The following is a 21,133-nucleotide window of genomic DNA, read 5'->3' as shown; positions in this document are numbered from 1 at the left end:
CAAGAAGGAAGGAGAATCTAACACAGGCTATAACATGGATGGACTTTGAGGACGTGATACTAAGTGAAATAACCCAGAACAAAAAGACGAATGCTGTATGATTCCATTTATATGAGGCACCTAGAATAATCAAATTCATAGAGACAGAAAGTAGTCTGGTTGGTTGCCAAGAGCTGGGGGAAGAATGGGACAAGATCTGTTTAATAGGTAAAGCGTTTCAGTTTCGCAAGATGAAAGGTTATGGGTACTGATTATAGAGCAATGAAAATATACTTACCATTACTGGACTGTACATTTAGAAATGTTTAGGATGGTAAATTTTATGTTTCTTTTAGCACAATTAAATCTTTTTAACTGGGGGAAGAAAAAAGCAAACGTAGAAATCTGACTAATGTGAAATCTCCTGATTTGCAAATGTTTCCAACTGTCCTGAACCTAAAGTTGCCTACCTAATGGCAATTTCCCCCTCTTTCATAATAAATAGCCAAGTCTCAAATACATCTCAGTGACCATCCCTCCACTTCCGTGACTCAGGTAAATCCTGACTGGTTCAAGGCAACCATAGTGGTCATATTCTTCTTGCCAGTGATGCATTCAGAGGTGGGCGTGTGACCCAGTTCTGACCAACAAGATGTGAGAAGTCTTCTGAAGGGTTTTAGAAAAGGTTTCTTGGCTCTGAAAATGAGACATACTAGAGAGAAGTGGCCCTATTCCATTTATGGACATTGGCTGATATCAGGATAGGATGCCTGGAGCTGTTGCAGTAATTTTCCAACCGAAAGGAAGCTATAGGCAGACATTCAAGATGGAAAGAATCTGGGTCTCACTGTCTTTGGGTTGGACATAGCCTTCTTACTGCTAGACTTTCAGTTATATAAGATTCGGTTATATAAGATTATCCATCCTCTTATTGTTTAATCATTTTGAGTTGCATTTTAAAAGTTGAGGCTTACCAAATGTCCATTGATTATGAATGGATAAAGAAGTTGATATATACATATCAATAGTGATATATATATCACTATTACTCAGCCGTAAAAAGAATGAAAGTTTGCCATTCGCAATGATGTAGATGGAGCTAGTGTGTATTATGCTAAGCAGATTAAGTCAGTCAGAGAAAGACAAATACCGTATGATTTCATTCATATGTAGAATTTAAGAAACGAAACACGTGAACATAGTGGGGGCAAAAACAGAGAAGCAAACCATAGAACAGACTCTTATCTATAGAGAACAAACTGAGGGTTGCTGGAGGGGAGGTGGGCAGGGGGACAGGCTAAATGGGTGTTGTATGTAAGTGATGAACCACCACATTCTACCCATGAAACCAATATTACACTATACATTAACTGGAATTTAAATAAAAACTTGAAACAAAAAAATAGAAGTTAGAGTTTAGGTCATAAATGATAAATGATACAGAGGGGAAAAATATGTGGATCAAATAAAAGAAGTCTTCAACAAAATCTGACCCAGAGGCAGGTGATTTACTACCCTAGCTGTGTGCCTAATAGCTTACACGAACACTATTTCTTATAGAAGTTCTCTTTGCATTATTCAAACTAAATCAGAGCCCCTTTCTTCCTTTTTTCCCCAGAGTTCAGGCTTCAGAGAAGTCCCAGGCCATCACTGGTGCCCACATCAAGCATCAGACTACAGTGATATCGTCAAAGACTTCCATGGTATTTCTGTTGAATAAGTTCAATCATGTCTGCATCTCTGGTTGCCTATTTCTGGAAGTGGTTTTTGCAATTGCCAGCTCTGCAACTGCTGCATTCAGCGACCATTGTACATAATATTATCCCTGTAATATTCTGATATGAAATCTACTTTTCAGATATTAACAGAGCCACTCCAGCTTTGACCCCATTAACATGGTACGTCTTTTTCTATCCTTTTAACTTATATGTATGCTTATATTTAAAGCGGGCTCTTTTTAGGCAACATACAATTGGGTCTTGATTTTCTCTTAAAAATCTAATCTTGTTAATCTAATCTCTGTCTTTTATTTCCAAGAGTCGCTTTCTAGTCTGCTTTAAAAAGAAAAAAAAGGGGATCCCTGGGTGGCACAGCGGTTTGGCGCCTGCCTTTGGCCCAGGGCGCGATCCTGGAGACTCAGGATCGAATCCCACATCAGGCTCCCGGTGCATGGAGCCTGCTTCTCCCTCCGCCTGTGTCTCTGCCTCTCTCTCTCTCTCTGTGACTATCATAAATAAATAAATAATAAATAAAAAAATAAAAAATGTAAAAAAAAAAAAAATAAAAATAAAAAAAAAATAAAAAAAAAAAAAGAATTCACCTATCTTTCTGCACCTAGGAATTTTTTTCTCTAACACAACATTTGAAGAATAGTTGGGGATCCCTGGGTGGCACAGCGGTTTGGTGCCTGCCTTTGGCCCAGGGCGCGATCCTGGAGACCCAGGATCGAATCCCACATCAGGCTCCCGGTGCATGGAGCCTGCTTCTCCCCCTGCCTATGTCTCTGCCTCGCTCTGTGTGACTATCATAAAAAAAAAAAAAAAGAATAGTTGTAATTCCTTACATACATTTTTCATGGTTATAGCAGGGGTCAGGAAAGTGGCAGTGCCCAGCAAGAATGCCTGGGGTATGGGACGGAGTAAGTCAGGGACAGCCAGTGGACTTTTGCATTAATTTAGTAGGTATAACAGAGGACCTGAACCACAAGGTCCTCTGGGCAAGTTCCTTTCTACTGAAAGAAGATACAGATTGTTTATAGTCACCAAGATTTCTCTTTTCTGGTCTCTGGGTTAAGTATTAGTCACCCTTTATACCAAAATTATGCAAAGAATAAAAAAGTTCAGAGTGTCTGCGCTAAGCCACTGGAGCATTTATCTGGACCTTTCTTTTTATGGTTGAGGAAGTCAGAAAAGTGCCCTAGGTCATCCCTCCAGCTCATGGTGGGGCTTGGAATAGAACCAAGTCCTTTCTGATCTCCAGAAAGCCTGGAGAACCTCATTGGTTCTCATTGAATGCTAAGTTTTGTATTGTGCTTAAAGAAAATTAAAACCTATTTAATTTCTACTTTTTTTTTTTTTTAAGATTTTATTTATTCATTCATGAGAGACACAGAGACACAGGCAGAGGGAGAGGCAGGCTCCATGCAGGGAGCCCTACGTAGGACTCTATCCTGGGACTTCAGGATCAGGCCCTGGACTGAAGGCGGCGCTAAGCCGCTGAGCCACCCGGGCTGCCCTAATTTCTATTTTTCACCCGTGTTGTGATTTGCGGCCCCACTTAAGAGTGTGAGCAAAACAATGACAAAACAAACAGGTAAAACCATGCAAGAACATAATGAAACACAGAGACAGCAAACAGATGGACAGGGCACTGGGATACACAGATAAGAACTCAGTGAAAGAAAAGGAAACTAGAAAACGTGATTCCCAGGGAGGTACCTGGAGTGCAGGGTTAATAGCCCCATCTTGTGGCCGTTTCAGACACTGCCTCTAAGGCTAGTTTTTGAGTCCCTATTAACTCCAGTTCTGATCTAGAACAATGGGCCAGCAAGCGGGTATCACCTGGAGAGCCTGTCAAAAGTAGATCAAAGTGGGCCCACGAATCTGCGCTTTTAGAAAGCTCCCAGGTAATGCAGGAGGGCCGTGAACCTGGTGTGAGAAACACTGAAGGAGGCAGCAAATTGGTGGTGTTCATCCCCCTGGCATTGTGGCAAAGCGGCTGCTCTGAGGAAAAGTCTGGAAGACAACTGTCAAGACCTGTCAAAGGACTGAGATTTTGGCCTGCTTGCAAATTGACACCGTAGCCTGTCAAAGGTTCAAGAATGCTGGTAGGGGAGACTCCCGGACCAGAGACAAAGCAGCTTGATACTAATAAGCAATGGCGATCCGAGAATTATTTGGGGCCACTTTTCTGAGCCCCGATTCCCAGAAGCCGATGTGATGAGGGCCATGGCAGGCTGCCTCATACAAGAGGAATTAGAAGGTCAGGGAGACTCATTCTTTCATCACAGGGATTAAGTCGGCCAGATCAGGGGATCCCTGGGTGGCTCAGCGGTTTAGCGCCGCCTTCAGCCCAGGGTGTGATCCTGGAGTCCGGGGGTCGAGTCCCACGTCGAGTCCCACGTCGGGCTCCCTGCATGGAGCCTGCTTCTCCCTCTGCCTGTGTCTCTGCCTCTCTCTTTCTGTGTGTGTCTCTCCTGAATAAATAAATAAAAATCTTTAAAAAATAATTAGACTGATAGAAAAAGTCCTCAAGAAAGCCTGACACGGAAATACTTTTGAGAGGAATGAAAACAAAAACAAAACATACCAGAACTTATGGGAAAGAGCAAAAGCAGGGCTCAGAAGGAAATTTATAGCTGTGATAGCTGTGATGCCTGCATTAAAAAGGACGGATGAGGGAATGCCTGGATGGCTCAGCGGTTCGGTGCCTGCCTTCAGCCCAGGGCCTAATCCTGGAGAGCCGGGACCGAGTCCCACATCGGGCTCCCTGCACTGAGCCTGCTTCTCCCTCTGCCTCTCTCTCTCTCTCTCTCTGTGTATATATGTGTCTCCCATGAATAAATAAAATCTTAAAAAAAAAAAAAAAAAGGACGAATGATCTCAAATCAATGCCTTTGGCTCAGGGCGTGATCCTGGAGTCTGGGGTCGAGTCCCACCCACGTCGGGGCTCCCTGCATGGAGCCTGCTTCTCCCCGTGTGTGTGTGTGTGTGTGTGTGTGTGTGTGTCTCATGAATGAATTAAAAAAAAAAAAAAAAAGATCTTTGCCTGGAGGGCGATATTCCAAAAAGAGGCAGTCCGGGCTCAAAGAGGGAAGAACGACACATGGAGAACGGTCTTCCAACAGACTCCGGGCACGCGGACGCGTCAGGGCGGAGGCCCGGTACCTGCGGAGAGATCACAGCGAGGCAGGTAGGGCTGGGGCGCCGGGGGCTGGGGCGCCGCGGGCCTGGGTCCTACGTCAGGCGCTTCCTCCGTTTGAACGGGGCGTCCGTGGCGGGACCACCCTCACCCTCACCCTCACGTCACGTAGACGAGGCACGACCACCGTTTTACTCACTAGGAAACGGCTTCGGAAAAGCCTGAGCGCTGCCCACCTGTGCAGCCGCGGGACGGGGAAGCGGTTTCTTGGGAGGTCTCCCCGCGAGCCGCTCCTCTCACCTGTCTGCTCCTCGCCCCAGGGCGCAGGACCAGGACGGCCAAGCTCGGGGAGCCGCCAAAGCCAGGGTGGGGCACCGGTCCTCAAGGCCCGGCCTCTACTTCGCAGCCACGAAGCGCGCGGGTCGCCCTTGTCCAACCTGCGGACATGAAATTTCCCGGGACTGGTTGAAGAGGAGGCTCCAGAACTTCACGTCGCGTTCCAAATCGGAAACAGGTTTCCGGTGACACGGAAGCCCTAACCGCACAAACGGGGAGTTTCCTCCTCCCGAAGCCGGGTCAGACCGGCGGGCACCGGCGGGGACCGGCGCGGACCGCAGAGCGCAGGGATCCACCCCGCGCTTCCGGGCTTTCCCGCGCCGAACGGAACTGGGGCGGGGCCTCCAGAGCGCGCCCCGCGCGATTGGCCGGCGCCGCCGTCGCTCAGCGCTCCGAACGGAAGGGGCGGGGCTCCGCTTAACCGCGGGGTCCCGGAGCTTCCAGGCGGGTGGGAGGGGCGGGAGCGAAAGTTGCGGGCTTGGGAGCCGGGGGCCGCAGCTATGGAGCGGGGCCCCGCCGTGTCCCCCGGGTCTTCCCGCTCCTTCAAGGAGGAGCTGCTCTGCGCCGTCTGCTACGACCCCTTCCGCGACGCCGTGACTCTGCGCTGCGGCCACAACTTCTGCCGCGGGTGCGTGACCCGCTGCTGGGAGGTGCAGGTGGCGCCCACCTGCCCGGTGTGCAAGGACCGCGCGGCCCTCGCCGACCTGCGCACCAACCACACCCTCAACAACCTGGTGGAGAAGCTGCTGCGCGAGGAGGCCGAGGGCGCGCGCTGGGCGGGCCCCCGCTCCCCTCGCCTCTGCCGCCCGCACCGCGGCCAGTTCAGCGTCTTCTGCCTCGACGACAAGGAGCTGCTGTGCTGCTCGTGCCAGGCCGACCCCCGGCATCAGGGGCACCGCGTGCAGCCGGTGAAGGACACTGCCCACGACTTTCGGGTAAGAGCGGCAGCGCGGGAGGTGGCCGAGCGCGCACGTGGCAGCCGGGGCCGCCCCGGATCTCCGCGCCCTGCCCCCCGCGGCCGGGACCCTCAGCGCCCCGCAGAGGGGCCGGCCCAGGGGGCTTGGGATGGGGGAAGAAAGAACGTAAGCAGGAAGTGTGGAAACGGGTTACCCGATGCTCCCAAGACGGCCCCACCCGCTTCTGAAGGGCTGAGACCGCGCACCCTCAATGCCCTTAGTGCCAGCAGAGTGCGACACGGCCGGCGTGAGGGGGACAGGTGTGGGCCACGCCCGGGAATCTTGGAGCTTCGCACTTTTAGAGGTGTGGGAATCCCAGACCTGGCCAGGGATGCGGAGCCTTAAGATGTCCCCAGAAGAGGTCACGTACTTCCCCAAGCCGGCCCTATGATTGTGCAGGAGTGGAGAGGCTCTTGGCCTCGCCAGCTGGTTTATTCTGAGTCACTCCCAGCGCCCGATGTCTCTAGCCCCTGTGGCTATAATAGAGTGAGCAACTTACAGGGCAAAGTAACATGGAGAATACTTTGGTATACGAAGGAAAAGGGGTCAGAAAAGAAGGATTTGCCAACTTGGGAGTTTTCAAAAATTTTGACTTTAGACCATTTTTTTTTTTTTCCGTTGTGATCCAGAACACCCAAATGTAAGTATCAGCGGAAACAAGAATTCTGTGAAAATGTCTATTGTACTCTGGCATTTTCTGTTATTTTATATTTATGTATTGTTTTATTTTAAAAAATTGCATGGAATGTGAGACATTAATTTATTCCCTCACCTACTAATGCTTGGGTCAGACCCGCTGGTCAGCTAGTAGGAAGCTGAGTGTATTGAAAAGGAGGCACTGCAAGAACCCTTAACGCCTAGTCTCCAGACATATTTTTTTTTAATGCTTTTCTTTAGAAATATCTAAAGTTAGAGTTTCATGGACATCTTGACAGAGTTCAGGTGAAGGGGAATGCCACCAATATGCATGTTTGATTACTACAGTAGCTTGCCAAAGGGATGACCCTATAACTCCTGTTGCCTTATTTGTTTAACAGTGGTCCACAACAATGCTTTTCCCCATTCCCACTGGCAGAAGTGCCAGGTCCTGATTTGGGACAGCTAAAGTAAGTGCTGGGCGTTCTGGGGGCTGGGACCGAGGTAGGGGGGCGCACCATGGATCAAGTCATGACTAATCACCATGGGGCTGGCACAGGTACAGATCAGGACAATGGGCAGGGGTCAAGGCCAAGAGCACTAAGGCAGAACCCCCAGGCCTGGCTAATCCAGAATTTAAGATCAGCGAGTCAGGTGTCAGGAAGCGCATATGGTCTAATGACAACTTCATGTTCCTTCAGCAGATGCCTTGTGCTGCTAGGTCCCAGGGCTACTGCAAGGCATGAGATAAACAACAATTCATACCTTCAAGGAACTTCAAGCAGAGGCCTGAGGGATGAGGAGGTGTTAGCCAGGTGAAGAGGTTGAGGGAGGGTATTTCAGGCAGAGGCAGCAGCATATGAAAGGTCCAGAAACTGGGAGGCTTGCTTTTCTAAGCACTAAGAATTTGGAAATACAGAAGAAGCCATGAGGCCTGGGACTCAGGCTTTATTCTAAAGACTGTAGGGAGCAGTAGGAGATTTGTTTTTCTTTGAGAGAGACACAGAGAAAGAGAGAGAGGCAGCGACACAGGCAGAGGGAGAAGCAGGCTCCATGCAGGAAACCTGATGTGGGACTCGATCCCAGGACTCCAGGATCATGCCCTGGGCTGAAGGCAGGCACTAAACCGCTGAGGCACCCAGGGATCCCCAGTAGGAGGGTTTTTTAAGCAGGGTTCTGATGCCGTCAGATTGATGGGCACCCAGGGCGACATGCAAGGACGCGGGGAGTCTAGTCCTAATAGATTGAAGGAGAATGCAAGCTAAGTGTGCTCAGCCTGATGCAGGGTGCAGCTCATTCAGCATGATAGACAACTATGTGCTATGTTGTGTTCTGGGACCTATTAGGGGCGCTGAGGCTGCTGAAGTAAGACAGAGCCCTGACTCTGTGGAGCTTATAGGATAGCAGGGGACGTCAGACAGTATATGGACAAGTTCTGCGTGACTGGGCACAGAGCAGTATGAGAAGGCTGGAGAGGTGAGATGAGGCCGGAGGGGCTTCCGTCCTGGGCCGTGGTGGTCCCTAAAAGCTTTTAAATAGGGACTTTGTGAGGAGACATGCTTTAGAAAGATCAGTTTGGCAATCATGTGAGGAATTTGACAAAAAGAGGCAACATACTAGCCAGCAAGAGTAATTGTACTATCAAGCACTTTTTGAGCACTTACTGTGTGCCAGGTGCTTTTGAGTGTTTACACATCAACAAATTTAATCCTCACAAAAACCCGATGTGGTTGCATATTAATTTCCTGTTGCTGTTGTCATAAATTGCCACAAACATGTCAATTTGACATGGCAGAGACATATTTTCTCATAGTTCTGGAGGTGAGGTTAGAAGTCCTAAAATCAAGGTGTTGGCAGGGCTATGTGCCTTTTGGAGACTAGGCTTTATCCAGCTTTTAGAAGCTCCTTCCTCTGTCTTTAAAGCACATCATTCCAACTTCTGTTTCTGTTGTCCATTGCCTTCTGTGACTGACTCTACTGACTTTCTTATAAGGACCCTCTGATGACATTGAGCTCACCTAGACAATCCACGATAATCATCTTAAAATCCATAATGTAATCACATCTATAAAGTCCCTTTTTGTCATATAAATAATACAGTCACAGGTTCTAACTTTTAGGGTGTGGACATCTTTATTCAGCTTGCTACAGGTAGGTACTACTTCCCCCATTTTACAGACAGTGACCCTATGTCTCAAGTTAAGTAACTTGTCCAGAGTCACAGAGCGAGTACAACAGAGTTCCTTGGGGCCTTGTTCAGCCCCTACTCTGGTCATGGACTTGGAGAGAAACTTCTCTGGTCCCCGGTTAAAACCTTCCCTCCTGGCTCTCCGTTCTGGTAGCTGTGAGGGCAACTGATGATGTGTGGGTTTTGAAGAGGCCTGAATGGATAGGAACCACTATCCTACTGTGTGTGTGTGGCACTGTAGGTTCTGTAGAGAAGCCCCTGGCTTCTTTGAGTCAGATAGGCATCACTAAATAATAATCCCACTAGTTTTACAATTTCACACCGACATCTTGTGAAGGACAGTGTAGGAGCTTATAGACTGCTGTAACAAGAAAGCCCACTCTTGTCTGGTGGGAAGTGATTTTCAGAGACCAGAAGGCTCAGGAGGAGTTGGCTAAGGGAGGGGCAGCAAGCAGCGGGCGCAGGGCCAAGGGCAGGGTACGCAGTAGTCCAGAGACGTCTGGATAAGGAATGAGAGTGTCCAGGGCAGATCCCAAGGGGCATCAGGCCATGTTAAAGATCAGAGATTTTGTCCTAAGTACTGATGGGAAGGACCTGCTGAGATATCCAAACCAGAGCACAAAGTGGTTGAACCAGAGCGCTGGAATGCATGTTGGAGCTTGAAGGGACATCTTCTAGCACATGTTTCTCAACCTTGAATAATGTACCCATTCTTAAAGGAAAACCTGTTCCAACGCTGCGTCTTAAAGCATATTCCGTACATATAAATACTAAACTAGTTTAAATGCCTCTCGTTGCACACAGAGGCGACAACAAAAGTTGAGATTAAGCACAAACAAAACTAAAGTCAATTCAGATCTAAAGTACTCATCACAAGACTTTATTTTGCTTAAATGAAAGCATTGCTCTTGGTGGCTATGAGGCTAGTCTGGCAATAGTTGTGAGACTCCTTTACTGTCTTCTAAGTGATTATTTGATTTGACAGCCTAAATTTCCCTCATTAAACATCCAAAACTTTTCCTGTGATACACTTGGCCTTCATTTAGATCTAGCACCTCCTTCACGCATTAAGTGAATTTCCATTCTTTGCTTATTAGACCAAGACAATGAAAGTAGTATAGATTGGTGTCAAGGAAGTTGTTAACAAATACAAATGCTGGCACCAGAGTTGGAGGAACTGAAAGCGTGTGTCAGCACTGTTTACAAGGTGATGCGGAAATGGTTTACCTTAGTTTCGGGTTTTTTTGTTGTTGTTATTGAATGAAAACACTAATTGAGAACTTCCTTGGAAAACTTGGAGATTCCCGAATACATAAGCCCGGAGCCATGGAGCACTGTGGGGAGATGATTCCATTTCACTAGTGAGAAGGCAGAAACTTGGAGAAATACAGCAGTTCATGGTGGTGGTGGGGAATGGGAAGGGTACATCTAGGATCAGAACTTGTATTTCCTGACTCCCAGTCTGGCGTTTGCTCTGCCTCGCATCTTGAAGACAAGGCTGCCTGGAACCCCTGCCAAATCCCAGGCCTTGAACTGCCTTGTCCAGACCCCTTCCTCATGTGGAGTGACTTGAGAGCCAATCTCTGCCCTCCAGCCTCTGTACCAACCCCAATCCATTCCCCATCTGAGGTTCCCTTCTTAAAATTAGTCTGGCTGAATCTTACCTCAGGAATATTCCATGTTTTCCTTAAGTTTTTCCTCCCTACCTTCCTGGCATTTCTTTCCCCCAAACTCACTCCCATCTGGATCCCCCTGCTTATGTTCTGGGTACTACTACATCCAAGTTGTGTGGAAGACATTTACTGCCTGCTTAATAAGGCATGTGCCCAGGGGGCAGGGGTGGGAGCTTACTGAACACTGCTCACTGAGGCTCCTGAGTTAGGGGACCCCGGCACTAGGCATCGTATTGGACCCCTGCTTCAGGAGGAGGCCTGAACCCCAAGGAGGAAAGAGAGAATAGGAGACTGGGTTGGAGTTGGATAAGAAAGGGACCTGGGCAAGATCAAGTTGTCTTGGGATGCATTTATGCTATCCATTTAAGAAAACTGGAGAATAACCAGTAGGAGAGAGAAATTACCCACCACCAAGTGGCATTTAATAGTAGTGAGAGCCAAAACATGCCTGATGTGCTCCTATAAGCACTTTATGTGGATGGACCAGTGGGAACCTCACAGCAATCCTGCACGCTAGGTAGTCTCATCTCTCTTGCCCACATGAGGAAGGAATTTGCTCAGAATCACATGCTACTAAACAGAGGAGTGGGGATTTGAACTTGGGAGGCCAAGTGCCAGAGCTCTTCACTGCTGTGTCAATTTGCCTGAAAACAAATGTTTGAAATAGGTAGGAAAAATGGTTAGAGGCAGATCCTGGAAAGCCTGGTGATGGGCTTAGGTAAGCATGAACAGACAACTGCATTCTTCATCTTTACGGTGAAGTTTAAGAGTCTGTAGAACCTTTCATAACCTCATTTTTAAGGTATGGAGCCTGACTGCGAGCCAGTGAGAGAACAAGCTTTTGCCAGAGTTCTCACCAGTGGTTAACAACAAAGACAAAGGTATAAATCAGGTCTCCTAACTTTGAGTCCAGGAGGCAGTGTGGTATAGGGGAAACAACACAGGCGTTTCATGTACTTCTTGATTGGGTGGCTAGGTAGTTGAGCATCTACTCTGCTGAGACCTGGGGAGATGCATGGATAGGACACTTTCTACCCTTGCAGGGCAAGCGTCCTTTCTTTCTGCAAAGGTTCATTGGACACCATTCTGCTGGCCCAGAGGACTTACCCTTTCTTGGAAGCCTGAAGCCTTTCCTGGGAAGTGAGTTGATTACCTAGGGTACTAAGTGGGACGATAGAGGTGTACCTAAGAACTGTGAGAGCCCTTGGGATGCACCTGACCTCTACTGGGGAGATAAAAATGCCTCTCTGGAGGAAGTGAAAAGAGCCTGAGCTGAATTTTCAAGGCCATGTTGAGATAGTCGGGTGGTGGTGCAGACGGGAATTGGTCAGAAGTGACAGCATATGTAGTAGGGCCTTGGAGGACAGAAAACCTGTCTTCGGCTGGACAGCCCTGACTACAGACATGACTAGCACTTTGATAGGTACCGCAGGGGTGCTATGACAATCTTGGGAAATAATATTTATTATTTTTCTTATCTACACCTGTCTCATTTTCTGTTATACCACGTAGCACTTGTGTTAATGGACATTTTGGATAAAACAATTTTGTAAAATCCTTAGGGTATTATATATACTATTGGAAAATTTTGCTTAAGGAATCAAATTGTAATTTTTTAAAATAAACAATGTAGACTATATAATCACATTCAGAATCCTTTAGTGTAAATAAAAACTCTCTGTTTTGCATGTTTATAGATAAGTAATCCTGAGTGTGGTCATTTGAAACTAAAATCAGAGCTCATTTGGTGTTTTGGGCTTGGGGTCTGGGCGATGCTCCGCATGTGTCATGGGCCATTTAGCTCCATCCAGGGCAGTGATGATCCATATTTGTCCTGACAGGCTTCACACCAGAGCTCCCTCTAGTCAGCCAGCAGTTTCTGCTCATTCGGGGCACTCTGGACTACATGCAGTCCCTGAACGGTCCGTCCAAGTGGTTACAAGTATGTTTAAAATCAGAATATCTAAAGCAAACATGAAAAGTGTATTGTTTAGATTCATTTGAATTTATACTTTTTATGTGCAGTATTTCCTAGATTAATCACTAAATGTATGGAAAGGGAAAAGGTGGAATAAAACATGCATAATAAATCCCCAAAAAGGGAAAGGAAGAACTGAACAAGTGGGTCGAATGGCACAGAACAAGTTGGTAGGTTTAAAAGCAAATGTATTGAGTAATTATGTTAAATATCCAGTTGAATGACAAAAGTTGCCATATAGGAAAACAACCCAGTTCTGTGCTACTTAAATATGGTAATATTTAACCATATTTAAATATTTAATGTCACATATTTAAATATGTGACAATAGATGATGAAAATACATTTGTTGAAATTCAGTATACGATTTAAAAAATTAGCAAACTAGAAAAGAAGGAAACTACACTAATCTGATTAAGGATACCTACTGAACAGCAGCAAACAACAGCAGATACTGTATTTCATGGTAAAACATTGAAAGTTTTCGGGCAGCCCCGGTGATCAGCAGTTTAGTGCCGCCTTCAGCCCAGGGCCTGATCCTGGAGACCTGGGATCGAGTCCCATATCGGGCTTCCTGCATGGAGCCTGCTTCTCCCTCTGCCTGTGTCTCTGCCTCTCCCTCCCTCTCTCTGTGTCTCTCATGAATAAATAAATAAATAAAATCCTTAAAAAAAACATTGAAAGTTTTCTCATTGGGTTCAAGAAAAAAAAAACAAAAATGCCCATTATGGCCTAATGTATTTAGTTTTGTACTAAAGATCCTAGCTAATTAAGTAAGTCAGGAATCATAAGTAAAAGGTATAAGGTTAGGAAAGAGGGAAACTACCTTGGCGTGATACACAAATAATATGATTGCATATATCTGCATAGAAATTTATGTTGCAGAGAAAATAAAAATATATTACAGATAAATTATGGATGTAGCTGAGTTTAGAAGAATGCTGTTTACACAACCAAAATTGACTGTATTTCTTTGTATTAGTAGCAAAAATAAAAAAACAATAGTATAAAAATTGGGTATCTAACAGTGAAATGGAATATAACAGTGCAACTATCTGGCAGAGAAAAATATATAATTTCATTGAGAGACATCAAACAGGAAGTGGCAAGATATACTATGTTCATAGATGAGAGGACTCAGTATTTAAAGATGTCAGTTTTCTCCAAACTGATCTGTAGAGTCAGTACTATGCAAATCAAAATTCCAGTGTGATATTTCATGGAATTTGGCAAGCTGGTTCTAATATTTGCATGAAAATTCAAAGGGCCAATGAATGCCAAAACATTCTTTGGAGACATTTAGCTCTTAGTTTATTTTACAGCCACAGAAATTAAGGCTCTGTGATGTTGGCAGAGGACAAACAAACAGTTGGGCCAGGGAAACAAACTAGAGAACTGGAAATAGATCTGTTTGATATATGGTTGAGATGGCCTGTATGTTAGTGGGGAATGTTAGTACTCCAAATAATGGTTGTGAGGCAGGGAGCTCCCAGCTCACACCACTCACAGGATAAACTCCAGGTTATCCATGCAGGACCTAAGTGAGAAAGGAAAGTCATAGAGCTTAAAATAAATAATATAGGAGATTATCTTTTTGATCCTAGGATATAGAGGGTTTTTTTGTTTTGTTTTGTTTTTTGGGTTTCTTTTAGCAGTTTGGGAGGGGAGGAGGTATTTTTAAGACAAAACCAAGGAGCCCTAATTCTAAAGGAAAAGAGTGATAAATTTGACCATATTGAAATTAAATATAAGTGATACAATAGAACATACTTATACATATAACCCATGAAAGACATACATTGCACATTTATAATGAATTTGCAAACCTGTAGGAAAACGGCAGGCACATCCATTGAAAAATGATCAAAAGATTTGAACAGGTATTTAAAAATAAAGATACAAGTGGTGAATAAACATTTTTTCTTAACATCGCTTATGTGGTATAAACTGGTTCAAATGCTTTCGAAAACAGTTTGTCATGATATACTGAAGTTGAAAATACACCTGTGGCCCATTCCTGCCCCCAGAAATATTTTGCACAGTGACAAGTGTACACGTGTGCCAGGAGATGTCTATAAGAAGATTCATGCTATTTGTATTACTTGAAGATTGTAAATGACCCAACTGTCCATGAACACCAGAATAGGGAAGTGATTGTGGTGTGCGGACTACAGTTCAACAATGAATAGTGAACTTACATACAATAACATTTGAATCCTACAAACTTTAATGTTAAGGTAAAAGGAAACAGCACACAAAAGAATGCATACCGAATGGCTCCATTAATATAAAGTTCAAAACCAGGCAAAACTAAAGTATATTATTTAGATGAGGGATGCATACATGGGTGATAGAACTATAAAGAAAAGCAAGGAAATGTTATACAAATTAGGATCTTTGCTTTCTTCAAAAGGAAAAAGGGAATAAAGATTGAGAAGGGACACATCCTGGGTGTGGTTACAGAGGTGTTCAGTTTATAACTACTTAAGACACATTTCTGTGTATTTAAGGCACGTTTATGTTTTATGCCAAAGTAAATTTGCCAACAAAAAGAGATTAAAAGGTAAAAACAACTCATTAAACCCGAGAGAAATTGAAGGGATTTCACTGAGGAAGGAACGCTCTTGGTAAATGATAAGAAAAGGCTAAAACTGCTGAAGTTTTCATTTTAGAGGCTTCTAAAATTTTGAAGTATAATTTATATTAATAAAATGCATAGATCTTAACTATTGAGTTTGAGGAGTTCTGAGTGTCACCCACACCCTATACTTGCCACCCCAAAGGAACTATAGAACATTTCTCTCACCTTGGAGAGCTCTCCTCTTCCCAGTCAGTCCACCAGGAAGCAACCACCTCTGATTTTTGTCAGAAAATATTCTTGCTGCCTGTTCTTGAGCTCCACATAAATGGAATGACACATACATATCTATTCTTTCGTATCTGGCTTCTTTCCATCAAAATTTATACACACACACAGGTGTACTCCTGTTACATGTGTCAGCAGTTCCTTTTTTATTGCAGAGTAGTTTACTGTTATACGAATATACCATAATTTATTCATCCATCTCTTGTTGATGGGCATTTGGTTTCCCGTTTTGGAATATCCATTAGTTTTTGTTTTTTAAGATTTTAATTATTTTGAGAGAGAGGGAGAGAGTGCATGCACGCACAAGCCTGAGGAGAGGCAGAAGGAGAGAGAGAAAAACTCAAGCAGACTCCCTGCTGAGCTGAGAGCCTGACAAGGATCTCCATCTCAGGACTGTGAGATCATAACCTGAGCCAAAAATCAGGAGTTGGATGCTTAACCAATGGAACCACCCAGATGCCCGAAATATCCATTAGTTTTTAAAATGTGTTAGTTTGCCATTTGTGGAAGGAAAATTCATGAACATGCTAGGTTATTGAAGGAATTGGGCAAAGTATTGACAGAATTATAAGCTGATTTTCTAGAACTAAAGAAAACTGACAACAAATTCAGGAATAAGATGACACATTCAGAAACATAAAAGGCAGGCAGACAAACATAGTAATAGCTCCCTGAGATAGGATGTGTAGTGTGGCTAAGAACATGGCCTTTAGATACAGTCAACAAAACTAAAAGACAACCTACAGAATGGGAGAAGATATTTGCAAATGACGTATCAGATAAAGGGCTAGTTTCCAAAATCTATAAAGAACTTATTAAACTCAACACCAAAGAAACAAACAATCCAATCATGAAATGGGCAAAAGACACGAACAGAAATCTCACAGAGGAAGACATAGACATGGCCAACATGCACATGAGAAAATGCTCTGCATCACTTGCCATCAGGGAAATACAAATCAAAACCACAATGAGATACCACCTCACACCAGTGAGAATGGGGAAAATTAAGAAGGCAGGAAACCACAAATGTTGGAGAGGATGCGGAGAAAGGGGAACCCTCTTGCATTGTTGGTGGGAATGCGCACTGGTCCAGCCACTCTGGAAAACGGTGTGGAGGTTCCTCAGAGTTAAAATAGACCTGCCCTACGACCCAGCAATTGCACTGCTGGGGATTTACCCCAAAGATACAGATGCAATGAAACACCAGGACACCTGCACCCCGATGTTTCTAGCAGCAATGTCCACAATAGCCAAGCTGTGGAAGGAGCCTTGGTGTCCATCGAAAGAGAATGGATAAAGATGTGGTTTATGTATACAATGGAATATTACTCAGCCATTAGAAATGACAAATACCCACCATTAGCTTCGATGTGGATGGAACTGGAGGGTATTATGCTGAGTGAAATAAGTCAATCGGAGAAGGACAGACATCATATGGTCTCATTCATTTGGGGAATATAAAAAATAGTGAAAGGGAATAAAGGGGAAAGGAGAAAAAAATGAGTGGGAAATATCAGAAAGGGAGACAGAACGTGAAAGACGCCTAACTGGGAGATGAACTAGGGGTGGTGGAAGGGGAGGTGGGCAGGGGGTGGGGGTGACTGGGTGGTGGGCACTGAGGTGGGCACTTGATGGGATGAGCACTGGGTGCTCTTCTGTATGTTGACAAATTGAACACCAATAAAAAATAAATTAAAAAAAAAACATGGCCTTTATTGTTGGACAGTTCTGAATACAAATCCCGGGTCTGCTGAAGTCTAACTGTATAATTTTGGCAAGTTACTCAACTCCTCTGGGCCTTATTTTCTCTCTGTAAAAAAGGAGTGTAGTGCCTGCCTTGCAAGAATGTAAGAATTGAATAATGTGATACCTCTTAAGTACTTTAGTACGTGATGCATAGTGCATGCACAGTAATGACTGCTTGTTACTAATAGAATCATTGGTGGATCTCATCAACTCACACCTCATTTTGGGGTTGGTCTTTGCTGTAGGACACCAGAACTCTCCAAGTGCATCAGGAGTTTGGGAAAGGACAGGGCCTATTGACCCCGCCTCCCATCTTCGTCCACCTGTAACACCCAAGCCATCAAGGTTGAAGGCAGAAGGCTGGGCTGGGCTGCACACCCCTGAGTAATGTGTGAGGGCAGCGGCTTCACTCCTCTTATCCATGCTTATTTGGCAAATCACAGGATTGTTTTGGACTTTCTCATATGATTTTGTAACAAAACATCTCGTCCCACAAAACATCGAGGATGAGATTTCTCTGGTCTTGTGAGATAGTCATACTGATTTTATTTTGCTGTTGAGGAGGCACCTTAGAGATACTATTATACAGAAAACAAAACAAATCTGTTCTCAATATCATAAAAATAGCCAAAATGATTAGAAGAGAAAACCTGCAGAAAAATGAAATCAGTCGTCATTTTCTGGAGTACAGCAGTTAATAGTCTGGAGCAGGCAAACAGCCTAGTGACACATGACAGATCACCTCCGAAAGTCGTGGTTTAAAACAAGAAATATCTATTATTTCATGGTTCCTGTAGGTCAGGACTCGGGGCATGACTTAACTGGGTGTGTCTGCCTCACATCTCCCCCAATGCTGCCGTCTTATTTGAAGGTTCAAGGGGATCAAGATCGCCACTCAAGCTCCCTCCCTCGTGTGGCTGCTGGCAGGATGACAGTCCTCATGGGCTGCTGGTTGTCGGCCATCCCTCCATAGGCTGGATCCCAGTGTGGCACCTGGCTTCCATCGAAGTGGGCAAGCAGTGGAAGGCCAGCAGGGGCGTGCACCGACTTTTAGGCACCTCACCTGAGAGGTGATATCCCTTTGCTCTTGCCACATTCTGCTGGATAGAAGCAAGTCACCAGGTCCAGCCCACGGGGAGCAGATTCCACCAGGGCATGAACCCCCAGAGGTGGGGATCACTGGGGCCATTTTAGAGGCTGCCTCCTTCAAGCTTGCCATCTGTTCCCCAGTGGTTCCTGTCCCCCCAGCATGCTGAATATATTCACCCCCTCCCAAGATCCCCCAATGTCTTACCCCACTATAGCATCAGCTCTTAAATCTCATCATTTGAATCAGGTCCAGGTAGGGATGAGGCTTTTCAGGACAGATCTGCATTATCTATTGCTGCATAACAATTTGCCCTCAAATTTGGAATCTTAAAGCAATAAACTTTGCTATTGGATAGGAGGGAGGGATCCCCAGGGGCCATCTTAGGGGCTGCCTACCATCATTGTCTAAGTTCATATCCTCGTCCTGCCACATGCTAGCAGTGGGCTCTGGGGCTAGTCACTTCCTTTTTATGTGCTTTTGGTTTTGTTGTTGTGATTGTTTTTTAATGTATAATATGAAGCTAATGATATTACTTACCTAATAGGGATAAAGTGACAATGAAGTGACATAATTTGTAAAATAAGTAGCACATTCCCTGGCAAATAGTAAATGCTCAATAAATGCTAGTCATTTATAATTCACACCATTAGAATTGTTACTATTTTTCCAAAGACACACTTGGTAGGCTTTCTCAGAATGAGGAGAGAAAAGGATAAAGATGGAGAGAAGCGGATAGGTCTTGAACACAAAAGGTAGAAGTCCAAGCTAAACCTGGTAATGGTTCTTCAAGGAGTCCAAGGAGATCAGAGCAATAATGGTAAAGTTTAAAAAACAAAACAAAACAAAACTATGAAGCCAAAAGTATTTGATTAAAGCAGCGATTAAAGTATTTTGCATAGCCCGTGCACTATTGGAATATTGCAGTAAGGTGGTGATGTGGGAGACATGTCATTTAAATAAGGCCCTATAGAAATAACTGGATTGCCCTATAATCAGACCTGTTCATTACTGACTGCAGGCCGGTCCAATTTAGAAAGGCATAAAGGGAGCCTGTGTGTGCATTGTTTATATAGTTGATACACAGCTCAGGGGTTCATGGACAGCCTGGACCAGCTTTTGGCCTGAGTGGGATGACCTATGCCATACTGTGCCCAACTTGAGAGGGAACAGATCATTTACTTCCTTGGCCCTGTCTCCCCATCTGTACCAGGTATAAAAAACAAAGGGGTCGTTTAGAAGGTGTCTGAGAGGGCTTTAGACTAACAACCAGATTCAAAGCCAGGGCTATGTGCTACAATGCATGGACAGACCGGTTGAGTAAATGTGGTGGAGTTGTACCCACAGTGAAGTGAGACTCCAGTTGCAAATGGAGTATGTCCTCCCCCTGCCTGGTCACCAGCTCTGATGTTCCTCCTCCTTGTTCCTCACGGCAGGCCAAGTGCAGGAACATGGAGCACGCACTGCGGGAGAAAGCCAAGGCCTTCTGGGCCATGAGGCGCTCCTACGAGGCCATTGCCAAGCACAATCAGGTGAGTACTCCAGCTGGGTGGGGAGATGGTGGTGGGGGAGGCCGGGGAGGGGGGCTGGCCCAGGCTGTGGGTGTTGACACAGATTCAGCCTTCCCTAACCGTGGGAGCTAGCATATAGTCACATCCTAGGTCACTGCCACACTATGGCCTCTATATATAGCTGGGCATGGCCATACCAGCAGCCCTGGCAGCGCAGCGCCTTGAAAAGTTACTTAAGCCATCTGCACTATGGTTTCAGAATAACTTCAGGACGTGCTGCACTTGACCATCTATCCAGCTGCTCAGGCTGCTTTCCTTCTTATTCCCCGGGTCCACTCCATCAGCAGTCCTGGCCTCTCTAACTACAAAATGCATCATGTCCACCCAACAGTGCTCTGTTTCCATCACCACCCACCATCTTGGCCATGTCTCCATTGTTTCTCACCTGGTCTCCTACTTGGGCCCCAGGCTTCCACTCTTGTTCTGCAGTCCATCTCCACAGAGAAGACTGATCTTTTAGAAAAATGCATTGATTGCATCAGTCCTCTGCTTACAACTGTCCTGTGGCTTCATCACCCTCATAATCCAGACTCCTCACCATGGCCTCCAAGGCCCTGATCCAACCCCTACCTGCGCCTCGGCTTCGTCTCCTCCAATGCTTGGTTCCAGCCACATTGGCCTTCTTCCTTTCCCTCAAATGAACTAAGTCTCTTCTCCCTGGATCTCCCATAAGAAGCAGCTTGTCCTTAAGATCTCAGCTCAGACATCCCTTTGGAGAAGCGTTCCCTGATCATCTTACCCAAGTAGTCCTTCACTTTACTTGCTCTTGTATCACCCATTTTGGTGTCTTCAGAATACTTCATTACCTGCATTTAACTTTTTGTTATTTATTTTTTAATTTACTCCCAGTAGAATATAATGAAAGCAGGCTACACTAGTATCTGAGAGTTCTTGGTACATGATAGGTGATCAATAAATGTTTGTAAATTGAATGAATGAATGGACTTCCCTTTCCCCCCCCCCACTCTCATTGTTTGTACCTTGGTGTGGTCTCTTCCTCTGAGTCTTGTGTGGATTGGCAGCTGGGTTTCTGACGGTTGTGCTGGCTTTGCTCTGTGACTCCCTGGGTGACTACTGCTACTAAGTACTGCTCAGCTAAGACCCACCTGTGCCAGTGTGAAATGTTGGGATGGCCAGGGCAGAAATTGCAGAGCAGAGCTACTTTCAAACCCAAGCCTTGTTTTCCAGGCACATCTGTTACCCACTCCAAGCTAACCCCCTCATCTATTAAAAAAAAAAAAAAAAAGACAATTC

The 21,133-nt window shown here is 45.3% G+C and overlaps 1 protein-coding gene across 1 annotated transcript in view; it reads left to right on the top strand.

Annotated features, from left to right (window-relative positions):
• The first annotated feature begins 5,592 nt into the window (after window positions 1-5,592).
• TRIM35 (tripartite motif containing 35) overlaps window positions 5,593-21,133 on the top strand; it is a 30,025-nt gene continuing 14,484 nt past the window's right edge. The window contains exons 1-2 of the mRNA XM_041767600.1: window positions 5,593-6,110; window positions 19,745-19,840. Of these exons, the coding sequence (XP_041623534.1) occupies window positions 5,676-6,110; window positions 19,745-19,840 (531 nt within the window). The 5' untranslated portion in view covers window positions 5,593-5,675. The remainder of the gene's footprint in view (window positions 6,111-19,744; window positions 19,841-21,133) is intronic.

This window comes from Vulpes lagopus, chromosome 8, assembly GCF_018345385.1.
Source record: "Vulpes lagopus strain Blue_001 chromosome 8, ASM1834538v1, whole genome shotgun sequence".
Classification (NCBI taxonomy): domain Eukaryota; kingdom Metazoa; phylum Chordata; class Mammalia; order Carnivora; family Canidae; genus Vulpes; species Vulpes lagopus.
This window is presented reverse-complemented; position numbering and strand designations above follow the sequence as displayed.